Source organism: Micromesistius poutassou (assembly GCF_964030765.1).
Source record: "Micromesistius poutassou genome assembly, chromosome: 20".
In the NCBI taxonomy this organism is placed as follows: Eukaryota; Metazoa; Chordata; class Actinopteri; order Gadiformes; family Gadidae; genus Micromesistius; species Micromesistius poutassou.
Window position 1 is genome coordinate 10,128,844 of NC_140290.1, and position 12,395 is coordinate 10,141,238.

The window sequence follows — 12,395 nt, forward strand, 5'->3', positions numbered from 1 at the left end:
CCTCCTTCACCTCCTCCTCTCAGCCCACCCCCATCTCTTCCTCTCAGCCCACCTCCATCTCCTCCTCTCAGCCCACCCCCATCTCCTCCTCTCAGTACACCTCCTCCTCCACCTCTGACCTCCTCCAGCTCCTCCTCTCAGTCCTCTCCCTCCTTCGCCTCCTCCTTCTCTGTCCTCCTCCTCCACCTCCTCCTTTCAGTCCACCTCCTCCTTTCAGTCCACCTCCTCCACCTCCTTTCAGTCCACCTCCTCCTCCACCTCCTTCTCTGTTGTCGTCCTCCTCCACCTCCTCCTCTCAGTCCTACTCCTTCTCCTCCTCCTCTAAGTGGTCCTCCCCCTCCTCCTCTGACTTATTGTCCTCTGCCTCTTCCTATCCTCTTAGTCGTCGTCCTCCTCCACCTCCTCCTCTCAGCCCAAAGCCTCCCCCCTTTCCTCCTCTTCCTTCCCTGACTCATCGTCCTCCTACTCCCTACGTCTCTTCCACCCACTACTCCTCCTCCTCCCCACTCATCTCCCTTCTGCTCCCTATTTTCCACCTCCTCCACCACCCATTCCTCCTTCTCCCCCAATCACGGCTCCTCCCCATCTCCACTCCTTCTCCGACCTCCCCTCCTCCACTCCTCCTCCCCGCCTCCTCCACTTCTCCTCCGACCTCCCCTTGTCCCCTCCTCCCCTCCTCCACTTCTCCTTCCCTCCTCCTCAGCTTAGGTAAATATGGGAGATGATAGATGAACTTGCACAGCGATGAGCTCTGGCTTAAACTCAAAGTAGCGGATAAACCCAGCAGCCCTACACACACACACACACACACACACACACACACACACACACACACACACACACACAAACACACTCACAGATAGAGAGACACACACAGACCCACGGACACACACACTCACTGTGATGAAGAGACGGTGTCACTGACTGTGATTAAGCGGTGAGATATAGTGAGAGACAGTTGTACTAGAAGGAGAGAGAAAGGGAGGAGATGGGGGAGAGAGGGAGGGAGAGAGAGAGGGGGAAGAAAGAGGAGAGAGAAAGTGATCAATTGAGAGAGCAGATGTTGAGAAGATGGAGAGCAAAGGGAATAGAGAGAGAAAGGAGAGACGGATTACAAAGGGGAGAGAGACAGGGCGAGAGGAGAGAGACGGAACAAGATAGGAGAAAGAGGTAGAGGGGGGAGAGAGAGAGAGACAGGAGAAGGAGAGGAGAAAGTGAGAAGAGAGGGAGAGAATGGGAGGAGAGGAAGAGTGAGGGTTGGGAGGAGAGAGGAGAAAGAGAGACGATCAGAGAGCAAGTAGAGAGGGGGAAGAGAGAGAGAAAACAGGGCAACTATAAATAGTCGTGAGTCGAGGGAGGAGAGGAAGAGAGAGAGCGAGACAGAAACACTGAAGAGATGCCTTTGAAACAACTACAACATATTGAACAGACACAATCACAAATTTGACCTTTTATTTATTATTCAAACAAATAAAGTCAGAAAACACAGCCAGCTTGTGTGTATATCATCCATGGACAGAACATAATTACCCCCCACCCCACCTCATCCCAGATCAAACACATCATGTCTTTTTTTCCCCCGCACACACAAGTAGCCTAGTTTTTTATTTCGAAGACGGAGCGTCCAGTTTCACTTGCAAGCTGAAAACAAAGCGATATAAAAAAGCTCTACCGCTCCAATGTCACGACCGACGACCACGCATCCCGACCCGTCGACAGACGACCCCTTGCTGCAGCAAAGCTCCAGAGGATAAACCATCATCTCAGTGACTCTAAATAAACCAACACTCAGAAGTCCTTTTTTTTTGTACACATGGTTAGGGACCGTCTGATTTTTACGTGCACATCTTTACTCTTTTTTTGGACGCCACGGTGGCGTCAGAAGAAATCACATAATCTATCAAAAGCAAAGCAATACCACGTCATAATTATAATAATAATAGCAGTAGTTGGAATAGTCCTAATGATAACAAACACTGTTTTAAGATTTTATTTTCTGAAATTATTAAAATAATCTATAGACTAAGAATCTTCTTATTGCTTGTCATTCGCTGCTGACAAACCAAACTCTCTCTTTTATATTTTGTGTTTAAAAAATATCATTATCGTTGGACTCAGTGGGGCAGAGAGAGACGAACGGATATGTGGGTGACTAGGTCTGAATCTCCGTGGGGGACGAGAGAGAAAGACCAACGCAGAAGAGAGGAGGGTGCTGTTGTATAACGGTCATCCATCCCAACCCTCTCTCCTCTCCGTCTCCATCTCTCCATCTCTGCATCTCTGTTGCCTTGGAGACGGCCAATTTGCTTCTCCACTTGAGGTCTTAACGCTCCACAGACGCGTCGGCCTCCTCCTCCTCATCTCCGCGCTCCCGTCGGTGATCGACCATCCATGCAGGCCTACGGTTCCGACTGGTTTGTAAGTTGAGTAAAGGATCCCGGTCGTCGTTTCCTACTCCGCTGACACTCGGGGACGCTCGGATAAACAGCGAGGTTGACATGCTAAGTGGAGTGTCAAACGCTTTAGTCGCAGGGTCTATTGGCTAACCGGGGGTGACCTCATATCCATGGGGTAGGACGGGGAGAAGCGTCATGTGCAAAACCGAAAGTGTGTTAGGTCAGTGGTTTCTCTACAGCAAGAGGCTTTGTTTCACACCCACGCCTCACAAAAGAAGTGTCCATTTTGGGATTCAAACCCCTTTTTTTTGAGTGAATGTGTTCCCATCATGACAGTTCTGTGATCCACATGGCACGGTTGAAGTGTTAATGGAAAAAAGGCATAAAAATATACTAAGTATGCATACTTATTTTTTCATTTTTTTCAAGCGTTTTGCACTCCAGCCCAATGATTGCAACACCAGCCAAACACAACCATGCACTAAAACTATAAAGTGAGCGAGTGCCATTTGTAACTGGCAAAATGTTACTTAAACGTTCATCTCAAGCGTTGGGTCAGCTGCGACCAGTCAGTGACAGCGACTGAAATGTCAGTGAATCACTAGATATTAAATAAATACAATATTTCTCTTCAATAAATAAAACACTTATAATGTACAATGCCAGGGAGAGGTGTTGTCCACACAACATGTGGGCCCATCACACAGACACACACACACACACACACACACACACACACACACACACACACACACACACACACACACATACACTCACACCCACACACACATTTGGTTATATTATACAGTCCCTTTGTTCAGTCCTCTATTTGGTTGTTTGTCTATATATTGATTCATCGCTCCCTCTCCCACACTCTCACTTGGCAGTCCATTATGTAACTATGTATGAAATAATTCTCACTGTAAATAGTCAGGGCCAGAATGGACACGGTGTTTGGAGACAGAAGTAACGACAGTATCACTGTCGTTACTGTTTGTTAACTGTTGTTCAGGTTTAAAACAACAACCGTCTCTGGATGTTGGGCTTCTACTGACAGCTAATACAGTTTTAGTGACTCGTGCTCAATGGGGCTGGACAGAAAAATATCTCTCAGCTCTTCTGTGATCTCAAGGGGCTCATGAATTAATGCATTTAAAAATAAATAGTTAATGCCTGGGATTTGCTTTGATGTCCTTTCTTTCAACACTGAGTGTAATCAACAAACATTAACTGTGTTAATACTAATTCCAGGTCCTGTAGCACAAAAGCCTGCGCTTGACATTTAAATGGTGTGTTGTAAATGGTCGCTTTGGGTCTTCTTCAAGTGTTTGTTTGATGCCTGGCGGTTAGGTTCAGGTTTTGTTGGGAACATTGCGCTCTAATTTAAGCAGTAAGCGGCAGCAATAAAAAGGGTGCATGACAAGCACCTTGTTTCTTTCCCTAGCAAATCTCATATGGACACTAGCTGGCTAGCTAGCTAACTAGCTAGTCTCAAGGGGTAGGTTATCTAGCTAACTACACATAATATAAACTAGCTAGCGAGTCTGACCTGGGGGGGGGGGGTCATGAACTAGCTCTGAATTTATCCTAGCTTGGTGGTTAGCGAGCTAACTCAAAAATTAACACAGACTAGCTAGCTAGTCTCAACTTGTAGTTTGCGAACAAGCTAAAAATGTAATACTAGCCTGTTAACTAGGCTCAACAGGCGGTTTTCGTGCCGACTCCAAATCAACACAAACTAGCTAGCTCCTCTCAATCGGGAGTTAGTTTAGCCAACTCCAAATTGATGGTATCTACCTAGCCCGGTCTCAAACGAGCGGTTAGCCAGCCAACTGTATATTCCAGGCTTGTTCCTGCCCTTGGTGAGCTCCTTCTTGTTTCTTCTTCTAGGGCTCCCAGTCGTCGTCATGGTGCTGCGAGGCGATGATGACGACCACGGTGAGGATGGTGCAGAGCACGATGGAGGCGATGCCCACCGCCAGGCTGATGAAGGAGAAGTTACGCGCCTCGCGGGACGCTATCTCCGCTGTCACCATGTCTCCCCGGGCAATGGCGGTACGCACCTAGAGGGCGGCGAGGGGGGAGGAGGTGTGGGGGGGGGGGGGGGGGAGGAGGATGGAGAGCGTGAGGGAGGTGGGGGGGAGGATAGAGAGTGTGAGGGAGGGGGGGAGGATGGAGAGGGTGAGGGATCGATGGATGGACAGAGGGGAGGGGGAGGATGGACAGGGTGAGGGAGGGGGAAGGATGGAGAGGGTGAGCGAGGGGGGAGGGTGGAGAGGGTGAGCAAGCGATGGATGGATGGAGGGGAGGGTGGTGTAGTAGGCGTAGAGGAGTGGGCGTGAGACAAAAACCAGTAGCAGAAATTAGATTAAGGGGTTATGTAACCACGAGAAGTGGGTGAGAAAGGGAGAGACCGGGGGGGAGGGAGAGTGTGTGTGACGGAAACGTGGGAGGAAACCCTGACCAGGACGCGTATTGATTTCACTGCAGTGGTCTCGCATCCTGCAGGAAACTAGCGGCTTGGTCGCGGCGCGGTCGCGGTGCTAACAGCTAACCGTGGCGGTGTAAACCCCCCCCCCCGCCAACCTGCTCCTCTCCGCGCCTTGTCGGCCGAACTCAACTCAAACTGGGCTCTCTCCGCCCAGAGGGAAAAATCCATTCTGTCCAGCTGCCCTGACAATGGCGCCGTTATGCAACGCTTCCTGTTCAGAGTGTTGTGTTGGCCGGGCGGCCGTGTCAAGGGGGGTCACGGGTAGCATGACAACCACACGGCTCACACACAGCCATGGCGACCGCACACAGGACACTCTACCTCTCGTACGACGTGCGTGACTGGCGTGGTTCGCTCTAGAATCAAACCCGTGGAATCACGAGTGAGCGAGAACTCTCTATAAATACATCTCTAGTCACTGCATCCGTCCATCTGTCTATCCAATTAAATAGCTATCTGTCTGCTAATCCATCTATCTACTTGTCCATCTAGCTATCTTTCTATCTATCTATCTATCTATCCATCTATATATATATTAACATACTGTACTCAATGTCATGGTGATCCTAATAAACAAAACTATCTTTCTACCCATCCATCTGTCTATTTTGTGTATTCAGCCATCTCTCCACTAATTTACCCATCTACCCATCATTTACCCATCTGTCTATCAATCAATCAATAAATCAATCAATCAATCAAGCTTTCTCTCTATCTACCTATTCATAATCATCTCTCTATCTACCTATTCATCCATTCATCCATCAGTTTATGTTCCTGCCCTGGTCAGGGTGAGAGGGGGTCACATGATCCAGTGAATATAGAAAGGAATCTCATTTCTCATTCATAAAGAAGCTATCCCTCCAGTGAGTCATCACTTACCCAACACAGAATAAATTAAGTTCTATCCTTGTTTGTCTCTCATCCATTAGCAGCGGTTGCTGATTAGTATTCTTCATAAAGAATCCGTTGGAGATATTCCAACGGTTTTTGGTCAAGTGCTACAGACACAACATCTCATTCCTTAGCAGAAAATTAAAGACATCATTAAAGCATCAGACGGCTAGCCAGCAACATGTTAGCTACATGCTAGCTCTCTGCAGCACCTTGAATACAAAAATAAACATATTAAACAAAAAAAACCTTTTCTTCTTTTCATCAAACACACAGATCTGCCCGTTACATCACCACCACGTTGGGTACAAACTCCGGAGCCAAAGATAGGGAGAACATTGCTTTACGCCAATTTGAACCGATAACAAACAGCTTGTGCTGATTTCATCCTATGCAGTGGTTGTGTGTGGATCCTCAGCTACTCCGAGGCCAGATTACACTTCACATCAGTGCAGCGAACAATGATGTGTCGTACAAGAAACATCAATCAGTATCAAGTATTTGACAAAGCTGTGTAATAAGACAGAGATTAGACAGAGAGAAGAGAAAGAGGCTGAGAGAGAGAGAGAGAGAGAGAGAGAGAGAGAGAGAGAGAGAGAGAGAGAGAGAGAGAGAGAGGGAGAGAGAGAGACAGCGAGAGAGAGAGGAGAGAGTGGACAGAAAGAGACAGAGAGAAACGGACAGAATAGAGAGAGATAGAAGAAAGGAAGGAAGCAGAGAGAGACAGAGAGAGAGAGAAAGAGGACACACAGGAGACACAGAGGAGACAGAAAGAGAGAGCAAGAGAGAGAGAGAGCAGACAGAAGAAAGAGATGAGACAGACAGAGAGAGAGGAGACAAAGAACAGAAACAGAGAGAGAGGAGAGCGAGAGAGAGAGCAGACAGAAGACAGAGAGAGAGCAGACAGAAGACAGAGAGAGAGACAGACAGAGAGAGAGAAGACAGACAGAGACAGAGCTAAGAGGTGTCCATACTGACCTGCACAGCCTTGATGATGGCGATGATGCCGGTGGGCCAGAAGCAGCAGACGGTGGTGAGCACGGCGATGGGCAGGTAGTCGTGGGGCGGCCGGCGGTCCATCAGGGTGATGCCCGGGGGCATGGCGTAGTTCTGGCCCTGGGCCATCTGGGGGTGGCCCCCAGGGGCTGCGGCCATGTAGGGCTGCCCCTGGGAGAGAGAGAGAGAGAGAGAGAGAGAGAGAGAGAGAGAGATTTTCACTATTGTCAGACGTGCGTCATTTTTACATCCCGTCAGAAGTACTTAATGTTCACGTTCTGTCAACGTTTACATTCTTCTCTCAGCAGTGTTGCTGCTTTTGTTCAAAACAGCCGTACCGACAGTGATCCAGAAATGTTACTCGGTCTTGAGCCAGTGCACAACTCGTGGAACATCGACCCCTATTCCCATTCACACATGACACATAAACTGAGGGGGAAGGGTAGGGGGTATTAGTAATACCATAAAATAATGATAAAAAAAAGTTAATTAGTTTCCATGGTGACCGAGGGTTCCATGTTCCATGTCATGTCAGCCTCTCACAGAGAGAGAGAGAGAGAGAGAGAGAGAGAGAGAGAGAGAGAGAGAGAGAGAGAGAGAGAGAGAATCAATATGTCTAAATGCTCACTAACAAACCCATCTTAATCTGGTTACAGCAAAGCATTCTATTCATTAACTGTCATGTCATGACAGTAGATACAAATGTTGGACTTAAGTAAACGGGTATAATCAAATGGATAAGCGAATCAGTTTATAGAGTATAAAGTGGTTTAGCCACAGAGAAAACTCTTTGTGATGGAAACACCTGTTATGTCCATTCCGGTTAGTATATCCATTCATCTATTCACTCATAAAGGTCAGAGACGTCCACCACATCCAGTTTAACCTGGATTCAGCCTTCACACGCCTTACCCTAAATCACGCTTCTAGGACGGTGTTTGGAAAATGTGAAACTCTTTAGTTTCAAGACGTACCACCTGGCAACAATGCTCACGGTAGCCCAGGTGTAAACGCACGGAGAGACAGCGGGAGACAGGAGGGTTAATTGACAAAAGAACATCATGTTAATGAGATGGCGCCGGGTTTAGTAGTTGCTATGGGAACTCAGGTGTGTCGACATGCCCCCCTTCCCCCCCCCCCCCCCCCCCCAGAGCAGACTAGCTCCTGGTCGTCGATGACAATCTTCTCGCTCGGACGTTTTTTAATTAAGGCGTCTCTACCCTGTTGTTATTATAACGTGCCTCTGCTCTACAAAGCATGAAAACACATATCCATGAAAAACATCGATATGTCATCAGCAACGAGTCGTGCCTGATCCCCGTCCCGCCCTTATCAACATTAAACGTCTCATTAGGGAATGTGTCGCATGGTTGAAGCCGAGAGTGCTCTGAGTGCTGTTTTACCCCGGCTTCAACCGCCGCTATTGACATTGCATATATTAGCTAAGCAAACAGTGTCATTGGCATGGAAAGACAACCCTAAGGGAGGCAAGACTACTGGACAACACAGGAACACACACACCGATGTGATGGAGCAGGTAGCAGAGGCATCCGTCAGGATGATCACACCGGGCTGCGCAACATGACAAACATCAAGTTATGTCAATAATGGTGATGGATGAAACAGGGCCAGAACAGCCTGTTCCCGTGGTCGGTTCACCGTGTGATTCTGTGTTTGTACTCAACCATTGATGTGTTCGTCCATTTATGTTGTTTAGTGTATAGTGTAGTGTAGTGTAGTGTACTGTAGTATTGTGTAGTGTAGTGTGTAGTGTACTGCTGCTGTGTAATGTAGTGTACTGTTCTTCCGTAGTATACAGTTGTGTAGTGTAGTGTTTTGTACTGTTCCGTAATATACAGTTGTTTAGTGTAGTGTAGTGTATTGTTACGTAGTGTACTGTTGTGTACCGTAGTGTAGGGTACTGTTCCATAGTATACTGTTTGTGTCATGTACTGCAGTGTTACATAACTAATGTTGATGTTTCTGCTCTGGATGAAACTCCCTCCCAGGTCCCGATAGTGGGTCAATCATTTCTGAACGTTCCCGCTCCACCACCAGTCCTGTCCGGCCTGCCTACAACGGACAGGACGTAGCAACAACCTAGCCTAGCCTAGCCTAACCTATCTTAGCCTGCAGGGACACCCCTCACACTAGACTCCCTCTCCCCCCGTGTCTCCTGGTCCACCTGCGGGTGCAGTCGTGTCACCGGACCCCCGATCGATGAAGCCACGGCCAGCCTGCGTTCAGACCCAGCAGGGTTCTCCATAGAACCCGGTTCTCCTCTCCCCCGGGGATGGTGCACATCTGACCAGCTCAGAGAACACGCCCCACGGCCGGAGAAGCTTCACATGTTGTCGTCACCGTACACACACATCACCCAGAGGTCTGCGTTAACACACTCGCTGTCGATCAACTGTGGCACCTCCCACAAAAGATTGACACCTTCAGTCAAAGCAAGGGAGCGGGGCATACTGCAGGGGGAGGGGCCTACTGCAGAGGGCGGGGCATATCGTTACAATATCAACACTGCGCTCTGATCCACTTTGAGAGTAACCAATGAGCAGTGAGCAGTGCTCCAATCGAAATCACAAGCGAATCCTGCATTAGCCAATGAAATCCCTCCCAGGTTTGGTCTCGCCCTTTAAACCAGTTGACTAGGACTTGGCGGTCCGTCCATCAGAGCTGAACTAGGCTATGAGGAGCAGGCCCCGATGCGGAGGGTCCACAGCACTCACCGAGGCCATGGGGTAGACTGGGACGTAGGCGGTGCAGGGCTGCAGCTGGAGGGGGTACCCGGGGTGGAGGTACCCCACCGGGGGCATGGTGCCCCCCGGGCCCTGGGTCTGCACGGCGTAGCCCTGGGGAGCCGCCCCGGGCCCCATGGGGCCGCAGTGGAACTGTGTCTCCTGGAGGTAGGCCCCCTCCGAGCCGGGGCCCGGGTGGGGAGGGGGGTAGTTGGGCTGGGGGCCCGGGTTCTGCTGGGACATGTTGGAGAGCTGCAGGATGGTGGCCTCTGGGGGGTTCGACAGGTAGGGGGGGGGCTGCATCATGTGGTGGCGGCCGGAGTCATCCAGGCCTGGAGAGAGAGAGGGGGGAGAGAGAGGGGGAGAGGGAGAGAGAGAAAGAGAGAGAGAGAGAGAGTGGGGGAGAGAGAGAGAGAGAGAGAGAGAGAGAGAGAGAAGGGGGGTGAGAGAGAGAGAGGGGGGGTTGAGGGAGAGAGAGGGGGAGAGAGAGAGAGAGAGAAAGAGAGAGAGAGAGAGAGAAAGAGAGGGGGGGAGTGGAAGGTTGTCATCAGAGGTAAGTTAATAATAGAATCTCATTTATTTTAATTATCTTCAGTGTCGATTTATCGACGTGTGTGTAGCCTATAAATAAATAAAATACTATATGCTTATATGTATATTGATGAATGGACGGAGACATCTATATTTTCTTGAATAAAATAGTATATATAATATTAGCGAGAGAGGGTGGGCATGAGGACTTGGGATCAGCTTACATAAGTGCTGAGACAACAACCCAGAAAACGTAAACCCGGAATGGACCGAGATGGGCGGATCTATATATATATATATATACACCTATATACCTATATATATATATATATATATATACACATACCTATATAGATATAGACAAATAGATACAGGGATATCTCTATATCCACCGCTCATATTGTTCGCTAGTCTCTAGCCCGACATAACCACAGGAAAAACGGGATTGCAGCCGCAATTCATTTGTGATTTTATCACTGCAAGTTGGATGAATTCCAACACAATTCACACACAGAACACATACACAGTCCCCGTTTCTACCGAAGAAAGTAACAACATCTCCGTCCTTCAGAGATCTAGTGTCAGGTAGTAGCCTAATAACGGATTAATAATAGGTAATAATAATAACGAATAATGGATATAATAATATATTATATATAATGGATATAATTGATGGATGTAATAATCGGCTTATATGGATGATAATATGGTGTATTGGAAAATACAATAGGCCACTTGACTATTGAAAGGCTTCGCCGATGATTAACCTAGATATTGGGAGCGAGCCCTTGGGATCGGTGTGTTTGTGGTGCGTAATATTCGCGTCTCCATCGCGTCACTGACAACATCTTGGTTCGGATCCTGGAAGGATCTGAACTGCGCCTGGGAACTCCAGGACGGCAACACAAGGTCCTCCCGTCAGTGTAGTCCTTCATGCGTTCTCACACACACACACACACACACACACACACACACACACACACACACACACACACACACACACACACACACACACACACACACGCACACACGCACGCGCGCGCACACACACACACGCACGCACGCGCACACATAAATATAACACAACACACACACACACACACACACACACACACACACACACACACACACACACACACAGCACACAACCATTACGCACGACCTCGCCGCCACACGCACGCGCACAAACCCACAAAGACGACAACTATGCTAAATCTTTCTTCTATGATTATTAATAACATTAAGGGAGTGTGTAGTCTAGGCCGAGGCGGATGGACGCGTGGACGCGCGGCCCCACGTCGCGCGTAACCAGCGCGTTGCAGATAAACAGCGGAGCGGACAACATGGATGAGGCTGACAAAGGCGACTGGAAAAGATCTCATCATCACAGCCGCTGTGGAGAACACCAGCAGCACGAGACACACACACACACACACACACACACACACACACACACACACACACACACACACACACACACACACACACACACACACACACACACACACACGCACACACACACACCAGTAGCATAACAGCCTCCAGTATGTGGTTATACTGAATATACGGCCACCGCGACCAGTGTTGACAGATCCATCACCAGATCGGCAGATGGAGATGGAGAGGGTTAGGGGAGGGGGGGAAGTGGCTTAATTAGGATATCAATTACAGCAGAGGAAGGGGAAAAAAGCGCAACTTAATCGCGTGAACGCAACAAAAAAAAAACTCACCGTGTTTCTCCGACGACATGTTGGGCAGTGTTATCGACTCTCCCCTCGTAACGGTGTTTCAATCCAACTCCAGAGGCGTACCGAGAGCTCACAACAATACTGACTTTTGTTTAAAACATGACATCTTCAAGACGTTCCCATGCCAGCCGCCGTGATCAGATCTCCAGATGCGCTCTCTCCGTTTGTATGTCTCAGAATCAAATGCAGTTATTTTAATAAGCGTGGTGGTTGTGTTTCGTCCTTTTCTTGATATCCCCGTCGCTGGCTCATCCACATTCCATGGATGTGATCCACCGCAGAGACAGGCTGGCTTCTCCACCGTGTGGCGTTATTACACTGAATTAATGAGACGCTGCGTCTTAAAGCGACAGGCACCACGGACCGGCAGGAAACGAAGGCTTATAAGGAGATCAATTTAGATTGACAGGCAGGGTGGTGTTTTTTGATGAACCAATTATTTAGGATTTCGGCTCCGTCATAGATCTACTTCTGGTCGTTTGATTCATGACAGGCTGCTAAATGAAGAACAGGCCTGCTGTATCTGTTGTTAATATATTAACTGACATCATAACACACTAAATGGATGAAACAGTTCTAAGTGGAGGGTGAAGAC

At 48.5% G+C, this 12,395-nt stretch overlaps 1 protein-coding gene across 1 annotated transcript; it reads right to left on the reverse strand.

Annotated features, from left to right (window-relative positions):
* Positions 1-4,282: 4,282 nt before the first annotated feature.
* On the reverse strand, positions 4,283-11,801 carry prrt1 (proline-rich transmembrane protein 1; the record flags this gene model as incomplete). Its single annotated transcript, XM_084485171.1, has 4 exons — positions 4,283-4,459; positions 6,760-6,948; positions 9,513-9,853; positions 11,783-11,801. The coding sequence occupies 4 exons, from the start codon at positions 11,799-11,801 to the stop codon at positions 4,283-4,285; spliced, it is 726 nt and encodes a 241-aa protein (XP_084341297.1).
* Positions 11,802-12,395: the final 594 nt, after the last annotated feature.